The 23,841-nt window shown below is 48.8% G+C and overlaps 1 protein-coding gene across 1 annotated transcript in view; it reads right to left on the bottom strand.

The window, feature by feature from the left end:
* Nucleotides 1-890: 890 nt before the first annotated feature.
* LOC143773234 (erythropoietin-like) overlaps nucleotides 891-23,841 on the bottom strand; it is a 175,120-nt gene continuing 152,169 nt past the window's right edge. Inside the window, exons 4-5 of the mRNA XM_077260726.1 lie at nucleotides 19,146-19,310; nucleotides 891-1,258 (exon numbers count right to left, since the gene is read on the bottom strand). Coding sequence (XP_077116841.1) covers nucleotides 1,115-1,258; nucleotides 19,146-19,310 — 309 coding nt within the window. The 3' untranslated portion in view covers nucleotides 891-1,114. The remainder of the gene's footprint in view (nucleotides 1,259-19,145; nucleotides 19,311-23,841) is intronic.

Raw genomic sequence — 23,841 nt, 5'->3', positions numbered from 1 at the left:
CACACAGTATAGTGGTAGGTATACGGCACTCTTGAAGAACAGAATTGGGAACTCAAGAAGAGCTCCCCCCAATGCACATGAAGAAGAGATACTTGGCACTCAAAATAGCATAACAAATCTGGGCAGTCCAAAGAGTGAGTCAATGACATTTTGACCTTATGACATGGGCCTTCATCAGACACGGACTGCAATGAGAGCAGCAGGAGGTATAGGGTAAGTTATCCGCGCTATGGAATGGTGACCCAAAGGGCTGGGATTTGTTGCACCATTTGGAGTACCAGTATGTCTTATCTTCTTCAAGCCTTTTCTGAACAGTCAACATGAGTGTAGACATTAGGGTGAGAGCCGTAGATAATGTCAGGACACGGAGACCTTTGATTCACTCTTCTAAGCAGTTTTCAGGACGCTTTGATCTGTGGATTCTCCACCGGTCACCAGAATGCGTCATGTGTCAGGATAATCAGAAGACTTGCTGCCTGAAGTTCTACAGACGTTGCACGGAAATTGCGTGGAGCACAATGGCCGTATTTAGCTGCCGATGTTTAGCCTTTGTGGCTGTAATTATGTAATTAGGAGTCCTGCCTGTTACTCCACATTTTCTCTCGGCTTACTGGGAAGTAGTATGCCAGTGATAACAGACGGCCGACTACAGATGCTTATGGCAGGAAAGATCTGTCACATGGGGAAGTGGCTTGGCGAAGCGTGGCGTCATCACTCTGGTCCTCTTTGGAGCCAGAGAATGGCTGGGAATTCTCCGTTCCCTTCATATTTCGCTTTAAACTACATCTGCTGTAAACAAGATGAATGACAAAGCACAAAGCGAATGTATCCTGTGGTCATCACCGAGACTGGTGTCCTGCCAGGCACCAACATCAAGAACACCACCAGAGCACAAGAAAATATATTTATTTAAGCCAAAGATAAATATATCCGACTATTTACAATTTAACTTAATATCAAATATAAACTCTTCATACCATTGACCTTTTTCCACTGTAGAATAAACACATAACGCTACAAACACATAAGTCGTCCATCGTTACAAACACTTGCATCCATCAGTAGTCCCTGTTTTGTGGAGTGGAGCGAAGGCGACCTCTGTCCAGGCCACGCTTCATCTATGCTGAAGGCTTCTGCACAGAGACACCATAACAAATTTGTATTTTCCTACTAAAAAGTTTTTGTAAACAGTGTAGAATTGTTTTAGAGTCGATACGTTGAGGGTCCGAACTCCAAGCTCTGGATTGTGTGTTTCACCCTAAAGGAAAATAGAAGGAGACTTATTAGTGGCGCATAAATCATCTTCACTGATCTTCAGGCTCATTCACACAACTATAGAGCGACAATATTTCACAGTCTGTATTTGACCTTAATTCACAGCCCCCATTCATGAAGATTGGAGCATTTGGTAATAAACCCAGAAACAGAAGGTACAGGTGCACAGAGATACATTGTATGGAGCAGTGTGTTTCTATGTCACTGTATTCTAGAGGTGAGCAAAAAGTCAGATGGTTTTGTTCCTATAAAACAGCTACAAATAATAAATAACTATTGTAATTTTCTCCTTTTTTTTCTGAGACTCTCTTGGCCTTGAACCCATGACTTACAACATTGCCACAGAAGATGAGGCTCGAAGCCACAGGCTCTATTGATGTCACTGGGAGGATTATACAGATACATAGAGATATCTCTGTACGTAGCAGTGTATTTCTATGTTCCTGTATTCTAGAGGGAAAGTAAAAGAGTATTTTTTCTTCCTATAAAATTACTAAACATAATAAAAAACAATTACAATAAGGTCATTATTAATGTAACTAATAAACATCAGAAATCAGTACATAACATGGACGTATTTGGTGTCCCTGTGATTGTGACGACCCGCACAACACAGCTCTCAGATTATTTACAGAGATTGGTAAATGATGTTAAGAATATGGTGTGATTGATTGATTTCTCCATTAAACCCATAAAAATGTCACAAAAATGGAACAACACAACACAACACAAAACCAATCTTCTCTGATTATCGCGTGTTTGCTGCTTTTCTTTTATACATTTTCCCCCATTCTTGATGCGTTTTTGGCACAGATGTGATTCTGCATTTTTTATGTTTTTTTCAATACAGAAAAGCTTTGATTCTGCACAGACTCTACATAGACACTTATAGAGAAAAAAGCACCAAACCAGCAGAGTTCAGCAGCGTCTTCAGACCGAGGGCGGAGAATTCAGGATAACACATCCACTTTGCTTGGACATTTAGACCTTGTTCACATGGAGCCTTAAGTGCCGCATTTTTTCTGCTTCTTTTGTTGCACAGAAATTCTGCTGTAACTGTCCAAGCAAAGTGGATGTGATTTCATGAGAACTGAGCCCGCTGTGAGTTTTACGACTCTGCCGCCTGTGCATCTGATGACTCCGCCCCTGTGCATCTGATGTATGATGACTCCGCCTCCTGGGTGCCTGATGTCTGATAACTTCGCCCATGTGCATATGATGACTGATGACTTCGGCCCCTGTGCACCTGATGTCTGATGTCTGATGACTCTGCCCCCTGTGCATCTGATGTCTGATGACTCTGCCTCCAGTGCGCCTGATGTATGATAACTCCGCCTCCTGGGTGCCTGATGTCTGATAACTCCACCCCTGTGCATCTGATGTATGATGACTCCACCCTGTGCATCTGATGTATGATGACTCCACCCCTGTGCATCTGATGTATGATGACTCCACCCCTGTGCATCTGATGTATGATGACTCCACCCCTGTGCATCTGATGTATGATGACTCCACCTCCAGTGCGCCTGATGTATGATGACTCCACCTCCTGGGTGCCTGATGTCTGATAACTCCGCCCATGTGCACCTGATGTCTGATAACTCTGCCCTTTCTGCGCCAGATGACTCCACCCCCTGTGCATCTGATGTCTGATGACTCCACCCCCTGTGCATCTGATGTCTAATGACTCCACCCCATGTGACTGATGTCTGCTGACTCTGCCCCCTGTACATCTGATGTCTGACGACTCCGCCCCTGTACATCTGATGTCTAATGACTCCACCCCGTGTGTCCGATGTCTGCTGACTCCGCCCTCTGTGCAGCTGATGTCTGATGACTCCATCCCCTGTGCATCTGTTGACCCCGCCCTCTGTGCAGCTGATGTCTGATGGCTCTGTCCCCTGTGCATCTGTTGACTCCGCCCTCTGTGCAGCTGATGTCTGATGACTCCGCCCCCTGTGCATCTGTTGACCCCGCCCTCTGTGCAGCTGATGTCTGATGGCTCTGTCCCCTGTGCATCTGTTGACTCCGCCCTCTGTGCAGCTGATGTCTGATGACTCCGTCCCCTGTGCATCTGTTGACTCCGCCCTCTGTGCAGCTGATGTCTGATGACTCCGCCCCCTGTGCATCTGTTGACCCCGCCCTCTGAGCAGCTGATGTCTGATGACTCTGTCCCCTGTGCATCTGTTGACTCCGCCCTCTGTGCAGCTGATGTCTGATGGCTCTGTCCCCTGTGTGTCTGATGACTCCACCGCCTGTGCATCTGATGACTAATGACTCCGCCCCCTGTGTGTCTGATGTCTGATGACTCTGTCCCCTGTGCATCTGTTGACTCCGCCCTCTGTGCAGCTGATGTCTGATGGCTCTGTCCCCTGTGTGTCTGATGACTCCACCGCCTGTGCATCTGATGACTAATGACTCCGCCCCCTGTGTGTCTGATGTCTGATGGCTCTGTCCCCTGTGTGTCTGATGACTCCACCGCCTGTGCATTTGATGACTAATGACTCCGCCCCCTGTGTGTCTGATGTCTGCTGACTCCACAACCTGTGCATCTGATGTCTGATGACTCCGCCCCCTGTGTGTCTGATGTCTGCTGACTCCGCCTCTGTGCAGCTGATGTCTAATGACTCTGTCCCCTGTGCACCTGCTGACTCCGCCCTCTGTGCATATGATGTCTGATGACTCCAGCCCCTGTGTGGCTAAAGACGCGGCTGAACTGTGTGGTTTTGTTGTTTTTTTTTCTAGAGTTTTCAATGTGGAGCCTAAGAAACACAGGAAAAAACTGTAGATACTTTATTAACCCCTTCACCCCGAAGACTGTTTTCAACTTCCTGACCAGGCCATTTTTTTCAATTCTGACCACTGTCACTTTATGGAGTCATAACTCTGAAACGCTTCAACGGATCCTGATTAGTGTTGAGCATTCCGATACCGCAAGTATCGGGTATCGGCCGATATTTGCTGTAACGGAAATTCCGATACCGAGATCCGATACTTTTGTGGTATCGGGAATCGGAATCGGAAGTTCCCAGTGTATGGTTCCCAGGATCTGAAGGAGAGGAAACTCTCCTTCAGGCCCTGGGATCCATATCCATGTAAAAAATAAAGAATTAAAATAAAAAATAGGGATATACTCACCCTCGGACGCGCCCTGGTAGTAACCGGCAGCCTTCTTTGCTTAAAATGAGCGCGTTCAGCACCTTCCATGACGTCACGGCTTCTGATTGGTCGCGTGCCGCTCATGTGACCGCCACGCGACCAATCACAAGCCGCGACGTCATCCCTCAGGTCCTAAATTCCCTTCTAGGAATTTAGAACCTGAGGGATGACGTCATGGCTTGTGATTGGTCGCGTGGCGGTCACATGAGCGGCACGCGACCAATCAGAAGCCGTGACGTCATGGAAGGTACTGAACGCGCTCATTTTAAGCAAAGAAGGCTGCCGGTTCACAGCGGTAAGGTCCAGGCTGCGTCGGAGAGGTGAGTATATCAATATTTTTTATTTTAATTCTTTATTTTACACATTAATATGGATCCCAGGGCCTGAAGGAGAGTTTCCTCTCCTTCAGACCCTGGGAACCATCAGGGATACCGTCCGATACTTGAGTCCCATTCACTTGTATTGGTATCGGGTATCGGTATCGGATCAGATCCGATACTTTCAAGTATCGGATGGTATCGCTCAACACTAATCCTGATGATTCTTAGAATGTTTTCCCGTGACATATTGTACTTCATGATAGTGGTAACATTTCTTTGATATGACTTGCGCTTATTTGTGAAAAAAACTGAAATTTGGCGAAAATTTTGAAAATTTTGCAATTTTTAAACTTTTAGTTTTTATGCCCTTAAATTAGAGTCATATCATGCAAAATAGTTAATAAATAACATTTCCCACATGTCTACTTTACATTAACACAATTTTGGAAACATAATTTTTTTTGTTAGGAAGTTATAAGGATTAAAAGTTGACCAGCGATTTCTCATTTTTACAACAAAATTTGCAAAACCATTTTTTTTTTAGGGAGCACTTAAGTGACTTTGAGGGGCCTATATGGCAGAAAATGCCCAAAAGTGACACCATTCTAAAACCTGCACCCCTCAAGGTACTCAAAACCACATTCAAGAAGTTTATTAACCCTTCAGGTGTTTCACAGGAATTTTTGGAATGTTTAAAAAAAATTGAACATTTAATTTTTTTTACAAAATTTTTACTTCAGATCCAATGTGTTTTATTTCACCAAGGGTAACAGGAGAAATTGGACCACAAAAGTTGTTGTGCAATTTGTCCTGAGTACGCTGATACCCCATATGTGGGGGTAAACTACTGTTTGGGCGCATGGCAGAGCTCGGAAGGGAAGGAGCGCCGTTTGACTTTTCAATGCAAAATTGGCTGGAATTGAGATCGGACACCATGTCGCGTTTGCAGAGCCCCTGATGTGCCTAAACAGTAGAAACCCCCCACAAGTGACACAATTTTGGAAAGTAGACCCCCTAAGGAACTTATCGAGATGTGTGGTGAGAACTTTGAACCCCCAAGTGCTTCACAGAAGTTTATAATGTAGAGCCGTAAAAAAAAAAATCATCTTTTTTTCACAATAATGATCTTTTCGCCCCAAATCTTTTATTTTCCCAAGGGTAACAGGACAAATTGGACCCCAAACGTTGTTGATCAATTTGTCCTGAGTACGCTGATACCCCATATGTGGGGGTAAACCACTGTTTGGGCGCATGGCAGAGCTCGGAAGGGAAGGAGCGCTGCTTTGTAATGCAGACTTTGATGGAATGGTCTGCGGGCGTCACGTTGCGTTTGCAGAGCTCCTGATGTACCTAAACAGTAGAAACTCCCACAAGTGACCCCATATTGGAAACTAGACCCCCCAAGGAATTTATCTAGATGTGTTGTGAGAACTTTGAACCCCCAAGTGTTTCGCTAAAGTTTATAATGCAGAGCCGTGAAAAAAAATATATATTTTTTTCCACGAAAATGATAATTTAGCCCCCAAAATTATATTTTCACAAGGGTATCAGGAGAAATTGGACTGCAAAAGTTGTTGTCCAATTTGTCCTGAGTACGCTGATACCCAATATATGGGGGGGAACCACTGTTTGGGCGCATGAAGGGAAGGGAAGGAACACCATTTTACTTTTTCAACGCAGAATTGGCTGGAATTGAGATCGAACGCCATATCGCGTTTGGAGAGCCCCTGATGTGCCGAAACAGTGGAAACCCCCCCCAATTCTAACTCCAATCGTAATCCAAACACACCCCTAACCCTAATCCCAACCATAACTCTAACCACACCCCTAACCGGAACACACCCCTAACCCTAATCCCAACCCTAACCATAACCCTTACCCCACCCCTAACCCTGACACACCCCTAACCCTAATCCCAACCCTAACCCCAACTGTAAACATAATCCAAACCCTAACTTTAGCCTCAACCCTAACTTTAGCCCCAGCCCTAACCCTAACTTTGTCCCCAACCCTAGCCCTAACTTTAGCCCCAACCCTAACTTTTGCCCCAACCCTAACTTTAGCCCCAACCCTAACCCTAACTTTAGCCTTAACCCTAACCCTAATGGGAAAATGGAAAAAATTACATTTTTTTAATTGTATTATTTTTCCCTAGCTAAGGGGGTGATAAAGGGGGGTTTGATTTACTATTTATAGTGGGTTTTTATAGCGGGTTTTTGATTGGCAGCTATCACGCGCTAAGAGACGCTTTTTATTGCAAAAAATAGTTTTTCGCATCACCACATTTTGAGAGCTATAATTTATCCATATTTTGGTCCACAGAGTCATGTGAGGTCTTGTTTTTTGTGGGACGAGTTGACGTTTTTATTGGTAACATTTTCGGGCACATGACATTTTTTGATCGCTTTTATTCCGATTTTTGGGAGGCAGAATGAATAAAAACCAGCAATTCCTGAATTTCTTTTGGGGGAGGCCTTTATACCGTTCTACGTTTGGTAAAACTGATAAAGCAGCGTTATTCTTCGGGTCAGTACGATTACAGCGATACCTCATTTATATCATTTTTTTATGTTTTGGCGCTTTTACACAATAAAAACTATTTTATATAAAAAATAATCACATCTGCACCAAAAAAGCATAAAATAACAGGAAGATTGTTATTGCGTAGTTTGATGCGGATCCTGCAGAAAACAAAAAACACAGTATTTATGCTCTGTGCGAACGCGGCCGTATAGACACAAGGCCAGATGTTCTATAGTGACACTACATAAAGATGAGAAAGTTCTGGCGGCTCCGACTGTGAATGAAGAAATGAAAGATAATCCGCAGGTCCCAACTAGAGACGAGCCGGACGCCCCCTGATGAAGCCAGGGTGAAACGTGCATTGGGGCAGCAGGAGCGCACATCACACCATCGTGTCGGACACATAAGGAATTTCTTTTACCTTTCAGCAGTTATGATCTACCATTATGGCCGTGATTGTCATCTACGAGCCCTGCAGTGATATTAGCTGTATCTACTGTAATTACACAGATTTTTGTGTCCTCCATTGTGTCACTGAGTTTATTATAACACATATGTTTTAATTATAGGAATTGAATAAACTTTATATATTAAGAGATTCTACGCTCCTATTTGTTATCCTAGTAGTCTTTAAACAACCTTGTAATATATTTCTGGAGGGTGGGAAGAAATAGTAATATTGGAGGAAACCCGGGAGGAAAACAGACTCCATGGAGATAGCTTTATTTGGACCAAAGCACAGCAAACACAATGCTAACCACTCAGACATACTGATGGCAACAACACCTCGAGTCTAAACGTAGCAGGAGGGAGTATGGCGGCTCTAGTCTAAGCCTAGCAGGAAGGAGTATGGCGGCTCTAGTCTAAGCCTAGAAGGAGGGAGTATGGCGGCTCTAGTCTAAGCCTAGAAGGAGCGAGTATGGCAGCTCTGGTCTAAGCCTAGAAGGAGGGAGTATGGCGGCTCTAGTCTAAGCCTAGAAGGAGGGAGTATGGCGGCTCTAGTCTAAGCCTAGAAGGAGGGAGTATGGCGGCTCTGGTCTAAGCCTAGAAGGAGGGAGTATGGCGGCTCTAGTCTAAGCCTAGCAGGAAGGAGTATGGCGGCTCTAGTCTAAGCCTAGAAGGAGGGAGTATGGCAGCTCTGGTCTAAGCCTAGAAGGAGGGAGTATGGCGGCTCTAGTCTAAGCCTAGAAGGAGGGAGTATGGCGGCTCTAGTCTAAGCCTAGAAGGAGGGAGTATGGCGGCTCTAGTCTAAGCCTAGAAGGAGGGAGTATGGCGGCTCTGGTCTAAGCCTAGAAGGAGGGAGTATGGCGGCTCTAGTCTAAGCCTAGAAGGAGCGAGTATGGCAGCTCTGGTCTAAAGGTACCGTCACACTAAACGATATCACTAGCGATCCGTGACGTTGCAGCGTCCTGGCTAGCGATATCGTTTCGTTTGACACGCAGCAGCGATCAGGATCCTGCTGTGATGTCGCTGGTCGCTGAATAAAGTTCAGAACTTTATTTGGTCGTCCGATCGCCGTGTATCGTTGTGTTTGACACCAAAAGCAACGATACCAGCGATATTTTACACTGGTAACCAGGGTAAACATCGGGTTACTAAGCGCAGGGCCGCGCTTAGTAACCCGATGTTTACCCTGGTTACCAGCGTAAAATGTAAAAAAAACAAACAGTACATACTTACATGCGTCCCCCGGCGTCCGCTTCCCACACTGACTGAGCGCCGCAAAGTGAAAGTGAAAGCACAGCACAGCGGTGACGTCACCGCTGTGCCCTGCTACTGCCGGCGCTCAGTCATTGCAGGAAGCGGACGCCGGGGGACGCATGTAAGTATGTAGTGTTTGTTTTTTTTACATTTTACTCTGGTAACCAGGGTAAACATCGGGTTACTAAGCGCGGCCCTGCGCTTAGCAACCCGATGTTTACCCTGGTTACCCAGGGACCTCGGCATCGTTGGTCGCTGGAGAGCGGTCTGTGTGACAGCTCTCCAGTGACCAAACAGCGACGCTGCAGCGATCGGCATCGTTGTCGCTATCGCTGCAGCGTCGCTTAGTGTGACGGTACCTTAAGCCTAGAAGGAGGGAGTATGGCGGCTCTGGTCTAAGCCTAGAAGGAGGGAGTATGGTGGCTCTGGTCTATACCTAGAAGGAGGGAGTATGGCGGCTCTGGTCTATACCTAGCAGGACGGAGTATGGCAGCTCTGGTCTATACCTAGAAGGGGGGAGTATGGCAGCTCTGGTCTATACCTAGAAGGGGGGAGTATGGCAGCTCTGGTCTATACCTAGTAGGAAGGAGTATGGCAGCTCTGGTCTATACCTAGCAGGAGGGAGTATGGCAGCTCTGGTCTAAGCCTAGAAGGAGGGAGTATGGCGGCTCTGGTCTAAGCCTAGAAGGAGGGAGTATGGCGGCTCTGGTCTAAGCCTAGAAGGAGGGAGTATGGTGGCTCTGGTCTATACCTAGCAGGAGGGAGTATGGCGGCTCTGGTCTAAGCCTAGAAGGAGGGAGTATGGCAGCTCTGGTCTAAGCCTAGAAGGAAGGAGTATGGCGGCTCTGGTCTAAGCCTAGAAGGAGGGAGTATGGCGGCTCTGGTCTAAGCCTAGAAGGAGGGAGTATGGCAGCTCTGGTCTAAGCCTAGAAGGAGGGAGTATGGCGGCTCTGGTCTAAGCCTAGAAGGAGGGAGTATGGCGGCTCTGGTCTAAGCCTAGAAGGAGGGAGTATGGCAGCTCTGGTCTATACCTAGAAGGAGGGAGTATGGCGGCTCTGGTCTATACCTAGCAGGACGGAGTATGGCAGCTCTGGTCTATACCTAGCAGGAGGGAGTATGGCAGCTCTGGTCTATACCTAGAAGGGGGGAGTATGGCAGCTCTGGTCTATACCTAGTAGGAAGGAGTATGGCAGCTCTGGTCTATACCTAGCAGGAGGGAGTATGGCAGCTCTGGTCTAAGCCTAGAAGGAGGGAGTATGGCGGCTCTGGTCTAAGCCTAGAAGGAGGGAGTATGGCGGCTCTGGTCTAAGCCTAGAAGGAGGGAGTATGGCGGCTCTGGTCTAAGCCTAGAAGGAGCGAGTATGGCAGCTCTGGTCTAAGCCTAGAAGGAAGGAGTATGGCGGCTCTGGTCTAAGCCTAGAAGGAGGGAGTATGGCGGCTCTGGTCTAAGCCTAGAAGGAGGGAGTATGGCAGCTCTGGTCTAAGCCTAGAAGGAGGGAGTATGGCGGCTCTGGTCTAAGCCTAGAAGGAGGGAGTATGGCGGCTCTGGTCTAAGCCTAGAAGGAGGGAGTGTGGCAGCTCTGGTCTAAGCCTAGCAGGAGGGAGTATGGCGGCTCTGGTCTAAGCCTAGCAGGAGGGAGTATGGCAGCTCTGGTCTATACCTAGAAGGAGGGAGTATGGCGGCTCTGGTCTAAGCCTAGAAGGAGCGAGTATGGCAGCTCTGGTCTAAGCCTAGAAGGAGGGAGTATGGCGGCTCTGGTCTAAGCCTAGAAGGAGGGAGTATGGCAGCTCTGGTCTAAGCCTAGAAGGAGGGAGTATGGCGGCTCTGGTCTAAGCCTAGAAGGAGGAAGTATGGCGGCTCTGGTCTAAGCCTAGAAGGAGGGAGTGTGGCAGCTCTGGTCTAAGCCTAGCAGGAGGGAGTATGGCGGCTCTGGTCTAAGCCTAGCAGGAGAGAGTATGGCAGCTCTGGTCTATACCTAGAAGGAGGGAGTATGGCGGCTCTGGTCTAAGCCTAGAAGGAGCGAGTATGGCAGCTCTGGTCTAAGCCTAGAAGGAGGGAGTATGGCGGCTCTGGTCTAAGCCTAGAAGGAGGGAGTGTGGCAGCTCTGGTCTAAGCCTAGCAGGAGGGAGTATGGCGGTTCTGGTCTAAGCCTAGCAGGAGGGAGTATGGCAGGTCTGGTCTATACCTAGAAGGAGGGAGTATGGCGGCTCTGGTCTATACCTAGCAGGACGGAGTATGGCAGCTCTGGTCTATACCTAGCAGGAGGGAGTATGGCAGTTCTGGTCTATACCTAGAAGGGGGGAGTATGGCGGCTCTGGTCTAAACGTAGCAGGAGGGAGTATGGCGGCTCTGGTCTAAGCCTAGAAGGAGGGAGTATGGCGGCTCTGGTCTATACCTAGCAGGAGGGAGTATGGCAGCTCTGGTCTATACCTATCATGAAGGAGTATGGCAGCTCTGGTCTATACCTAGCATGAAGGAGTATTGCAGCTCTGGTCTATACCTAGCAGGAGGGAGTATGGCAGCTCTGGTCTATACCTAGCAGAAAAGAGTATGGCAGCTCTGGCCTAAGCCTAGCAGGAGGGAGTATGGCAGCTCTGGTCTATACATAGCAGGAAGGAGTATGGCAGCTCTGGTCTATACCTAGCAGGAGGGAGTATGGCAGCTCTGGTCTATACCTAGCAGGAGGGAGTATGGCAGCTCTGGTCTATACCTAGCAGAAAAGAGTATGGCAGCTCTGGCCTAAGCCTAGCAGGAGGGAGTATGGCAGCTCTGGTCTATACATAGCAGGAAGGAGTATGGCAGCTCTGGTCTAAGCCTAGCAGGAAGGAGTATGGCAGCTCTGGTCTATACATAGCAGGAAGGAGTATGGCAGCTCTGGTCTAAGCCTAGCAGGAGGGAGTATGGCAGCTCTGGTCTATACATAGCAGGAAGGAGTATGGCAGCTCTGGTCTAAGCCTAGCAGGAAGGAGTATGGCAGCTCTGGTCTATACCTATCATGAAGGAGTATGGCAGCTCTGGTCTAAGCCTAGAAGGAGGGAGTATGGCGGCTCTGGTCTAAGCCTAGAAGGAGGGAGTATGGCAGCTCTGGTCTATACATAGCAGGAAGGAGTATGGCAGCTCTGGTCTAAGCCTAGCAGGAGGGAGTATGGCAGCTCTGGTCTATACATAGCAGGAAGGAGTATGGCAGCTCTGGTCTAAGCCTAGCAGGAAGGAGTATGGCAGCTCTGGTCTATACCTATCATGAAGGAGTATGGCAGCTCTGGTCTAAGCCTAGAAGGAGGGAGTGTGGCAGCTCTGGTCTAAGCCTAGCAGGAGGGAGTATGGCGGCTCTGGTCTAAGCCTAGCAGGAGGGAGTATGGCAGCTCTGGTCTATACCTAGAAGGAGGGAGTATGGCGGCTCTGGTCTAAGCCTAGAAGGAGGGAGTGTGGCAGCTCTGGTCTAAGCCTAGCAGGAGGGAGTATGGCGGCTCTGGTCTAAGCCTAGCAGGAGGGAGTATGGCAGCTCTGGTCTATACCTAGAAGGAGGGAGTATGGCGGCTCTGGTCTAAGCCTAGAAGGAGCGAGTATGGCAGCTCTGGTCTAAGCCTAGAAGGAGGGAGTATGGCGGCTCTGGTCTAAGCCTAGAAGGAGGGAGTGTGGCAGCTCTGGTCTAAGCCTAGCAGGAGGGAGTATGGCGGCTCTGGTCTAAGCCTAGCAGGAGGGAGTATGGCAGGTCTGGTCTATACCTAGAAGGAGGGAGTATGGCGGCTCTGGTCTATACCTAGCAGGACGGAGTATGGCAGCTCTGGTCTATACCTAGCAGGAGGGAGTATGGCAGCTCTGGTCTATACCTAGAAGGGGGGAGTATGGCGGCTCTGGTCTAAACGTAGCAGGAGGGAGTATGGCGGCTCTGGTCTAAGCCTAGAAGGAGGGAGTATGGCGGCTCTGGTCTATACCTAGCAGGAGGGAGTATGGCAGCTCTGGTCTATACCTATCATGAAGGAGTATGGCAGCTCTGGTCTATACCTAGCATGAAGGAGTATTGCAGCTCTGGTCTATACCTAGCAGGAGGGAGTATGGCAGCTCTGGTCTATACCTAGCAGAAAAGAGTATGGCAGCTCTGGCCTAAGCCTAGCAGGAGGGAGTATGGCAGCTCTGGTCTATACATAGCAGGAAGGAGTATGGCAGCTCTGGTCTATACCTAGCAGGAGGGAGTATGGCAGCTCTGGTCTATACCTAGCAGAAAAGAGTATGGCAGCTCTGGCCTAAGCCTAGCAGGAGGGAGTATGGCAGCTCTGGTCTATACATAGCAGGAAGGAGTATGGCAGCTCTGGTCTAAGCCTAGCAGGAAGGAGTATGGCAGCTCTGGTCTATACATAGCAGGAAGGAGTATGGCAGCTCTGGTCTAAGCCTAGCAGGAGGGAGTATGGCAGCTCTGCTCTATACATAGCAGGAAGGAGTATGGCAGCTCTGGTCTCAGCCTAGCAGGAAGGAGTATGGCAGCTCTGGTCTATACCTATCATGAAGGAGTATGGCAGCTCTGGTCTAAGCCTAGAAGGAGGGAGTATGGCGGCTCTGGTCTAAGCCTAGAAGGAGGGAGTATGGCAGCTCTGGTCTATACATAGCAGGAAGGAGTATGGCAGCTCTGGTCTAAGCCTAGAAGGAGGGAGTATGGCGGCTCTGGTCTATACCTAGCATGAAGGAGTATTGCAGCTCTGGTCTATACCTATCATGAAGGAGTATGACAGCTCTGGTCTATACCTAGCAGGAGGGAATATGGCAGCTCTGGTCTAAGCCTAGCAGGAAGGAGTATGGTGGTTCTGGTCTATACCTAGCAGGAGGGAATGCAGCGCACCAGAGTCCTGGTTGCTGCAGTAATGTTATTCCTCCACCAGGGGGAGTGATATTACGTCTGGAGGCAATAAAGGATAACTCCTGTCCAGGTATCATGACACACCACACACTTCACACTCAAAGTCCACCAGGGGGAGCAAAGGTTCTATCTATTAGGCCACTCCTCACAGTTAGGTAAAACTGGTGGGTTGGTTAGGAAGTTAGATAGAAGCTGACTGGGCTTCGCACAGACAGTAAGATCCCGACGGAGTTTGGCAGAAGCTGGCTGGAGTGGGTTCCAGCCAGATCCAGACTGCAGTCTGTGGAGGACGAGGGTCCACGGAGCTGCGCTTGCCCCACGTGTGGCAGCATCCAAAGAGAGAGACATTGAAAGGAAGCGTGTTGTAGTGAGTGAGAAACGAAGGCATAGCAACAAGTGGATACCAGAGAGGATAGTAGACGAGAGGAGCTGCATCCTTCTGGTGCGCATTCTGGTAGCCAGAATACCGAAGGAGTAAAGTGCTCTACGCCATTGCTTCAGAGACTGGCAGGACAGTCAATTCCAAGTTGGCTGCCTGACCTTAATACCTAAGAAGACACGGTGGCAACTTGTGGGGGTCAGGGCGTCTCTAGGGTTTCTATAAACAAGCCTCAGGCCATCAGTCATACGGGTTTTGTTCTATCCGACCACCGGGAACAGAGAGAGAAGAGTAATAACAGTGAGGACTTCATTAGAGCTTAAGCAAGTGAGGACCTACTGTGTTACTGTGCGCATAGGAAGGCTATTGCATTCCACCTGGACAAGGGGACTCTGGATTTGCCTTCAGACCAGCCGGACCCTGCCTACCCTGTGATCCGGTGCCCAGGACTGTGGACGCTGAAGCCTTCAGTAAAAGGTAAAGAGACTGCAACCCTGTGTCCTCGTTCTTCACTGCACCTCTCACCATCCACCAACTACACTCTGGGAAGCCCTGGGGATACACTTCACCTGTTGGAAGTTATACCGTGTAGCTGCCATAACACCACCCCAGCGGACCCCTAAGCTGCGTCGGTCACCCTGACCGAATACCACAGGTGGCATCACGAACAATATCCCTTTAAAGACCTTATCCTTTTATTATGGACGTCCCTAGGGCCACGGACCGGGTCAGCCACCATGACATCCCCATCGAGAACCGAAGGACCCGGTGCCGAGTAACCCCTAGCCTTGGGGGGCGATCCAGGAGTATGGCAGCTCTGGTCTATACCATTCATGAAGGAGTATGGCAGCTCTGGTCTAAGCCTAGCAAAAAAGAGTATGGTGGCTCTGGTCTATACCTAGCAGGAGAGAGTATGGCAGCTCTGGTCTATACCTAGCATGAAGGAGTATGGCAGCTCTGGTCTAAGCCTAGCAGGAAGGAGTATGTTGGCTCTGTTCTATACCTAGCAGGAGGGAGTATGGCAGCTCTGGTCTATACCTAGCAGGAAGGAGTATGGCAGCTCTGGTCTATACCTAGCAGGAGGAAGTATGGCAGCTCTGGTCTATACCTAGCAGGAAGGAGTATGGCGGCTCTGGTCTATACCTAGCAGGAAGGAGTATGGCGGCTCTGGTCTATACCTAGCAGGACGGAGTATGGCAGCTCTGGTCTATACCTAGCAGGACGGAGTATGGCGGCTCTGGTCTATACCTAGCAGGAGGAAGTATGGCAGCTCTGGTCTATACCTAGCAGGAAGGAGTATGGCGGCTCTGGTCTATACCTAGCAGGAGGAAGTATGGCAGCTCTGGTCTATACCTAGCAGGACGGAGTATGGCAGCTCTGGTCTATACCTAGCAGGAGGAAGTATGGCAGCTCTGGTCTATACCTAGCAGGAGGAAGTATGGCAGCTCTGGTCTATACCTAGCAGGACGGAGTATGGCGGCTCTGGTCTATACCTAGCAGGAGGAAGTATGGCAGCTCTGGTCTATACCTAGCAGGAAGGAGTATGGCAGCTCTGGTCTATACCTAGCAGGAAGGAGTATGGCAGCTCTGGTCTATACCTAGCAGGAGGAAGTATGGCAGCTCTGGTCTATACCTAGCAGGAAGGAGTATGGCAGCTCTGGTCTATACCTAGCAGGAGGAAGTATGGCGGCTCTGATCTATACCTAGCAGGAAGGAGTATGGCGGCTCTGGTCTAAGCCTAGTAAGAAGGTGTATGGCGACTCTGGTCTAAGCCTAGCATGAAGGAGTATGGCAGCTCTGGTCTATACCTAGCAGGAGGGAGTATGGCGGCTCTGGTCTCAGCCTAGCAGGAAGGAGTATGGCGGCTCTGTTCTAAGCCTAGCAGGAAGGAGTATGGCGACTCTGGTCTATACCTAGCAGGAAGGAGTATGGCAGCTCTGGTCTCAGCCTAGCAGGAAGGAGTATGGCGGCTCTGGTCTATACCTAGCAGGAAGGAGTAAGGCGGCTCTGGTCTAAGCCTAGTAAGAAGGTGTATGGCGACTCTGGTCTAAGCCTAGCATGAAGGAGTATGGCGGCTCTGGTCTAAGACTAGAGGGAGGGAGTATGGCAGCTCTGGTCTATACCTAGCAGGAGGGAGTATGGCAACTCTGGTCTATTCCTAGCAGGAGGGAGTATTGGAGCTCTGGTCTATACCTAGCATGAAGGAGTATGGCGGCTCTGGTCTAAGCCTAGCAGGAAGGAGTATGGCGGCTCTGGTCTATACCTAGCATGAAGGAGTATGGCAGCTCTGGTCTAAGCCTAGTAAGAAGGTGTATGGCGACTCTGGTCTAAGCCTAGCAGGAAGGAGTATGGCGGCTCTGGTCTAAGCCTAGCAGGAAGGAGTATGGCGGCTCTGGTCTAAGCCTAGCAGGAAGGAGTATGGCGGCTCTGGTCTAAGCCTAGCAGGAAGGAGTATGGCGGCTCTGGTCTATACCTAGCAGGAGGGAGTATGGCAGCTCTGGTCTATACCTAGTAGGAAGGAGTATGGCGGCTCTGGTCTAAGCCTAGCAGGAGGGAGTGTGGCAGCTCTGCTCTAAGCCTAGCAGGAAGGAGTATGGCGGCTCTGGTCTAAGCCTAGCAGGAAGGAGTATGGCGGCTCTGGTCTAAGCCTAGCAGGAAGGAGTATGGCGGCTCTGGTCTAAGCCTAGCAGGAAGGAGTATGGCGGCTCTGGTCTATACCTAGCAGGAGGGAGTATGGCAGCTCTGGTCTATACCTAGTAGGAAGGAGTATGGCGGCTCTGGTCTAAGCCTAGCAGGAGGGAGTGTGGCAGCTCTGCTCTAAGCCTAGCAGGAAGGAGTATGGCAGCTCTGGTCTATACCTAGTAGGAGGGAGTATGGCAGCTCTGGTCTATACCTAGCAGGAGGGAGTATGGCGGCTCTGGTCTATACCTAGCAAGAAGGAGTATGGCGGCTCTGGTCTCAGCCTAGCAGGAAGGAGTATGGCGGCTCTGTTCTAAGCCTATCATGAGGGAGTATGGCGGCTTTAGTCTAAGCCTAGCAGGAAGGAGTATGGCGGCTCTGGTCTATACCTAGCAGGAAGGAGTATGGCAGCTCTGGTCTATACCTAGCAGGAAGGAGTATGGCAGCTCTGGTCTATACCTAGCAGGAGGGAGTATGGCGGCTCTGGTCTATACATAGCATGAAGGAGTATGGCGACTCTAGTATAAGCCTAGCAGGAAGGAGTATGTTGGCTCTGGTGTAAGCCTAGCAGGAAGGAGTATGGCGGTTTTGGTCTAAGCTTAGCCGGAAGGATTATGGTGGCTGTGGTCTATACCTAGCAGGAGGGAGTATGGCGACTCTAGTATAATCCTAGCAGGAAGGAGTATGTTGGCTCTGGTGTAAGCCTAGCAGGAAGGAATATGGCGGTTTTGGTCTAAGCTTAGCAGGAAGGAATATGGCGGTTTTGGTCTAAGCTTAGCAGGAAGGAATATGGCGGTTTTGGTCTAAGCCTAGCATTAAGGAGTATGGCGGCTCTGGGTAATATTCTGCCATATAGCCAGGTTAGTATCTCCTGGTACTGTCTGCCGGCGACCCAGCTGGGTCCTGGTTGTCTCCATGCCGGTGTCTTCTCGGAGGCACAGATAGTGTTTTCCTATACTTCATAATATGCAGTAGATTGTAAGGATGTTCTGTGCAGTAATCTGTATGTGAAGAACACTCTGAAGTCCTAAGAGCCACAAATGTCATAGGCGTCTCCTCCGCCGGCTCTCGTCTTTTCATGGACGTTCCCTACGCAGACTTTATTTGTATGCAGAATATCAACCAGTTGAGCGCTGCACCATTTACCACTGTTCCAACCACATTTTTTGAGTTTTTTCGTTAATGGGGTCAATTTTGTTCTAATTCGGATATTTAAAATGTTTTTTCCATCTTTTTGTCGTGATTCCGTGTTTTATTCCCATCTCAGTGTCATACTCTTTGTTTTTGTCTATTAGTGGGAGAAACGTGTCTGTTTTTCCCTTTTTTTAAAACTTTTTTATGAACACAATTAAAATACATTTCAAAACATATTTCCTTTTCTGTAGCAATTACCGTACGGCTCTTTATTGGACACATTTTGGTTTTTTTGCAATTAAGGTGGGGGTCGTAACAGTGATTTAGATACACAGTGGCTTTATTTTTTTTCCTGCTTTTTCATTTTTTTTTAAATTTATTTTACACATTGTGACCCCCATAAATTGCTAATAGATAGTGATGAGCGAACGTGCTTAGATACGATGTTATGCGATCGGATGCTATCAGACCACTCGGTTGCTTTTAACATTTAAATCCTTTTTTAATCAGATTTTCCCTGTAACTTGGCCTGGTCTATGAGCCCCAGTTACAGAAGGGCAGGCTCCTGTCTGCATTGTGCTGATTGTGCCTACACCGAGCAGCTCCACAAGCGCAGGGTGAGGACGAGGCGGCATTATACTACTGTATACAGAAAGGCAGGAACAGTAATAAGCGGTCTCTGCGTTCTTTATAGGGGTTTGCTTGCCTCGGACAGCCGGATCTTGTGAAGTTAAGCGACTACACTCTGTCATATTTTGGACAGTCACTAAGAAGCAAAGTGCGGACCACCCAGGTGTCACCACCTTAGTTATTACAAAATGTAACCACGACTTTCTGCCAATTTTCATTTTTGTTCTTTTGTTTTTCCCTCCGCTCCTTCCAAGAGCCACAACTTTTCCACTGATGAGAACTTTGCTTTTTGCAAGACTATTTGTAGTTTTCAGTGATGCCACATATAATGTACTGAGAAACACGGGAATAAATCCTGTGTGGGTTGTTAGAAGGACAAAGTCTGACACAGAGCGTCTCTGATGTTCTCTGAGGGTTTTCGATGCTTATTTGGGGTTTATGTCCTAGACCATGTAATGGGAATCGGCAGTGCACGCAGCCCGGCGGCCTCACCTTCTTGCCGGCTCTTTGCAGGAAGTTGGCCATTGTCCTCACGTTGCTGGAGAACCTCTGTAAGGATAGGTTTATTCGGCATTGGGAGATGAACATGGTCACTTTGGGAGCAGAGTCGAGGAGCAGGGTAAATCCTCGCTGGATCTCCGCTTCTTGCTGAGATGTCTGTTAGGAAACAAAAGCATCTTTGTGATTCCATTGTAACGTGCGTTGTACAGATTGTGTCATCATTAATGCAGAACGGTGCAGGTGGTGGATCTGCCCCATATATTCCTCCCCGATATCAGCACTATGAAGCCACCGCTCACTTTCAGACAGATTATGGGACACATTTTGTTCCGGTCTTGGCTCTGAAGGTTACATCACAGCTAGTGATGAGCAAGTATACTCGTTACTCTGGTGGTCTCTGAGTATTTGTTAGTGTTCGGAGATTTAGCTTTCATCACGGCAGCTGAATGATTTACAGCTACTAGCCAGGCTGAGTACATGTGGGAGTTGCCTGGTTGTTAGGGAATCCCCACATGTAATCAAGCTGGCTAGAAGCTGTAAATCATTCAGCTGCTGCAAGGAAAACTAAATCTCCGAACACTAACAAATACTCAGAGATCACCAGAGCAAAGAGTGTACTCGCTCATCACTAGTCACAGCCCTTCCTGTCACCATGTCTGTAAGGGTATGTGCACACGTCAGGATTTCTTGCAGAAATTTCCTGCAGAAAACCGGAAATTTTCTGCAAGAAATCCACTTTTTTTTTTTTGCGTTTTTTTCCTGTTTTTTTCGCGTCTTTTTTAGCATTTTGCAAGCGTAATTAGCTTTCAGAATGCTAAAACTGACTGACAGGTTGGTCACACTTGTCAAACATAGTGTTTGACAAGTGTGACCAACGTTTTACTATAGATGCAGCTTATGCAGCATCTATAGTAAAAGATAGAATGTTTAAAAATAATAAAAAAAATAAAAAAATGGTTATACTCACCCTCTGCAGACAGCCGATGTCCTCAGTGGCGTCCGTTCCTAGATGGTGTGGTTCAGGACCTTCGATGACGTTGCGGTCACATGACCGGTCTCGCGACCAATCACAAGACAGCGACGTCATCGCAGGTCCTGAACCACACCATCTTTAGGAACCGAAGCGGCTGCATGCACCGCTGAGAGGCGGGAAGACTCCGGGGGCCATCGAAGGTGAGTATATCACTATTTTTTATTTTAATTCTTTTTTTTTTACCAATTATACGGTGCCCAGTCCGTGGAGGAGAGTCTCCTCTCCTCCACCCTGGGTACCAACCGCACATAATCTGCTTACTTCCCGCATGGTGTGCACAGCCCCGTGCGGGAAGTAAGCAGATCAATGCACTCCTAGGTGTGCGGAATCCCTGCAATTCCGCATTTTTAATGAACATGTTGCTTTTTTTTCCGCAATGCGATTTTTTCGCGGAAAAAAATGCAACATTTGCACAAAAAATGCGGAATACACTGTAAATAATAGGAGGCATATGTTAGCATTTTTTTCGCGTTTTTATCACGTTTTTATAGCGAAAAAACGTGAAAAAAACGCGAAAAATACTGAACGTGTGCACATGGCCTAACAGCGTGTCCCTCCCCCGACCTGTGTCCCTGGACTGCCATGTAATCAGGCTTGAGTCAACAACCAGTAGGGGGAGCCCTCCCTCCTCCATTGAAGGTTGGATCCCAGGACACAGAACAATAGACCATACCTCCCAACTTTTGAAGATGGGAAAGAGGGACAAAGTTAGGGGCGCGCTTCGCGTGCCGCGGCAAATTTTAGGCCACGCCTCTGACCACACCCATTCATAATTAGTCACACCCATATCCACGTCCCAACCACACCCATTTAGCACTGCTGATCACACTGTTTCATATACAATAGTTATAAACAAAAAAATATGGCCACACAGTGCTCCATACCGTATAATGACCACACATGATGCCCCATACTGTATAATGGCCACACATGACGCTCCATACTGTATAATGGCCACACATGACGCTCCATACTGTATAATGGCCACACATGATGCTCCATACTGTATAATGGCCACACATGACGCTCCATACTGTATAATGGCCACACATGATGCTCCATATTGTATAATGACCGCACATGATGCTCCATACTGTATAATGACTGCACATGATGCTCCATACTGTATAATGGTCACACATGATGCTCCATACTGTATAATGGCCACACATGATGCTCCATATTGTATAATGGCCACACATGATGCTCCATATTGTATAATGACCGCACATGATGCTCCATACTGTATACTGGCTGCACATGATGCTCCATATTGTATAATGACTGCACATGATGTTCCATACTGTATAATGGCCACACATGATGCTCCATACTGTATAATGGCCACACATGATGCTCCATACTGTATAATGACCGCACATGATGCTCCATATTGTATAATGACCGCACATGATGCTCCATACTGTATAATGGCCACACATGATGCTCCATACTGTATGATGACCACACATGATGCTCCATACTGTATAATGACCGCACATGATGCTCCATACTGTATGATGACCACACATGATGCTCCATACTGTATGCTGGCTGCACATGATGCTTCATACTGTATAATGACCGCACATGATGCTGCATACTGTATAATGACCGCACATGATGCTCCATACTGTATAATGGCCACAGTTCTCCATACTGTATAATGACATACAGGCACGCAGCTCACACACACGCTCACACACATGCACACGCACACAGCTCACACACACGCAGCACACACACAGCTCACACACATGCAGCATCACACACACAGTATCACACATACACACGCAGCATCACAAACGCAGCTCACAAACACATGCAGCTTTGACACAAATGCATCACATACGCAGCCATCACACACACACACAGCCATCACACACACACGCAGTCATCACACACACACATGCAGCCATCACACACACACGCAGCCATCACATACACACACGCAGCCATCACACACACACACACACGCAGCCATCACACACACACACGCAGCCATCACACACACACGCAGCCATCACACACACACGCAGCCATCACACACACACGCAGCCATCACACACACACACGCAGCCATCACACACACACGCGCAGCCATCACACACACACGCGCAGCCATCACACACACACACGCAGCCATCACACACACACGCAGCCATCACACACACACACGCAGCCATCACACACACGCAGCCATCACACACACACACACACCCAGCCATCACACACACACACGCAGCCATCACACACACACACACGCAGCCATCACACACACACAGCCATCACACACACACACGCAGCCATCACACACACACACACACCCAGCCATCACACACACACACGCAGCCATCACACACACACACAGCCATCACACACACACGCAGCCATCACACACACACACGCAGCCATCACACACACACCCAGCCATCACACACACACACAGCCATCACACACACACACACCCAGCCATCACACACACACACACAGCCATCACACACACACACACGCAGCCATCACACACACACGCAGCCATCACACACACACGCAGCCATCACACACACACACGCAGCCATCACACACACACACGCAGCCATCACACACACACCCAGCCATCACACACACACACAGCCATCACACACACACACACCCAGCCATCACACACACACACACACAGCCATCACACACACACACCCAGCCATCACACACACCAGATACCTCATACACACATGACACACACACAAATGCAGCATCACACACACACAATGACACACACATGCAGCATCAGACACACACACACATCTCACACACACACACACACATCACACACACACACACACACACAATCTCCTCTGTGTTGCAGGGGCGGCTGATCTGGCCATGTGCACTGCAGCTCTTCAGTTTCTCCGGCTGCTCACAGCTCTGCACTGTCCCGGCACCTCCCCCGTCTCTCCTTCTCTGCCGGGATAGCAGCTAAGAGCAGGAGAAGCCGGAGCTCCGTGCACACACAGGAGGTAGTGAGTCGCTGACCTCTCATCTTGATCGCTGCTGGCTCTCTGCCTCAGCGTGGCAGCGCCGCACACACAGAGGGCGGGGGGGGGGGGGGGGGGCGGGATCAGTCGGGAAGAGACCCAGCATGTATAAGAAAAAAAAAACAGCCACAAACCTAAGCTACTCAGGTGCCGCCCCCTGCATTGTCCCCGCCCTAGGCACGTAGTGCGGGACATTAGTGTCCCGCCCGGGATCCCGAGGCTGACTGTCAAAATCAGGACAGTCCCGCGGGATCCGGGACGGTTGGGAGGTATGCAATAGACTCATGTGTTGGCTGATTCAGTTGTGAGGTGACTTGCAAAGGGCTCGGATCTTATGCTGAGGCGAGATCCTGGTGCCCGTGTGTGGAGGGTTAAAAGCTGCCACGTTGGACTGTGTTGTGGCCCTTATCTGCTGGAGCCATTGAATTCACTCAAGGACTATTTGTATTTCCCTGGCGTCGGATTGCTGGGTGGCACCCCGGATCTGCTCCCTTTGTGAGGATTCATTGTGGACTCATTGCGGATGCTACAGAATTACTTTTATTATTGTTGTCCCAGTTCCCTGTTCCGATAAATCTTGTTGGATTGTTTATTGGCCTGGTGTCTCTTTCTGCTCTGT

The sequence above is a fragment of the Ranitomeya variabilis genome, chromosome 5, assembly GCF_051348905.1.
Source record: "Ranitomeya variabilis isolate aRanVar5 chromosome 5, aRanVar5.hap1, whole genome shotgun sequence".
NCBI classification, from domain to species: Eukaryota; Metazoa; Chordata; class Amphibia; order Anura; family Dendrobatidae; genus Ranitomeya; species Ranitomeya variabilis.
Note: the sequence above shows the minus strand (reverse complement) of the source record. Positions and strands in the feature narration are given on the sequence as shown.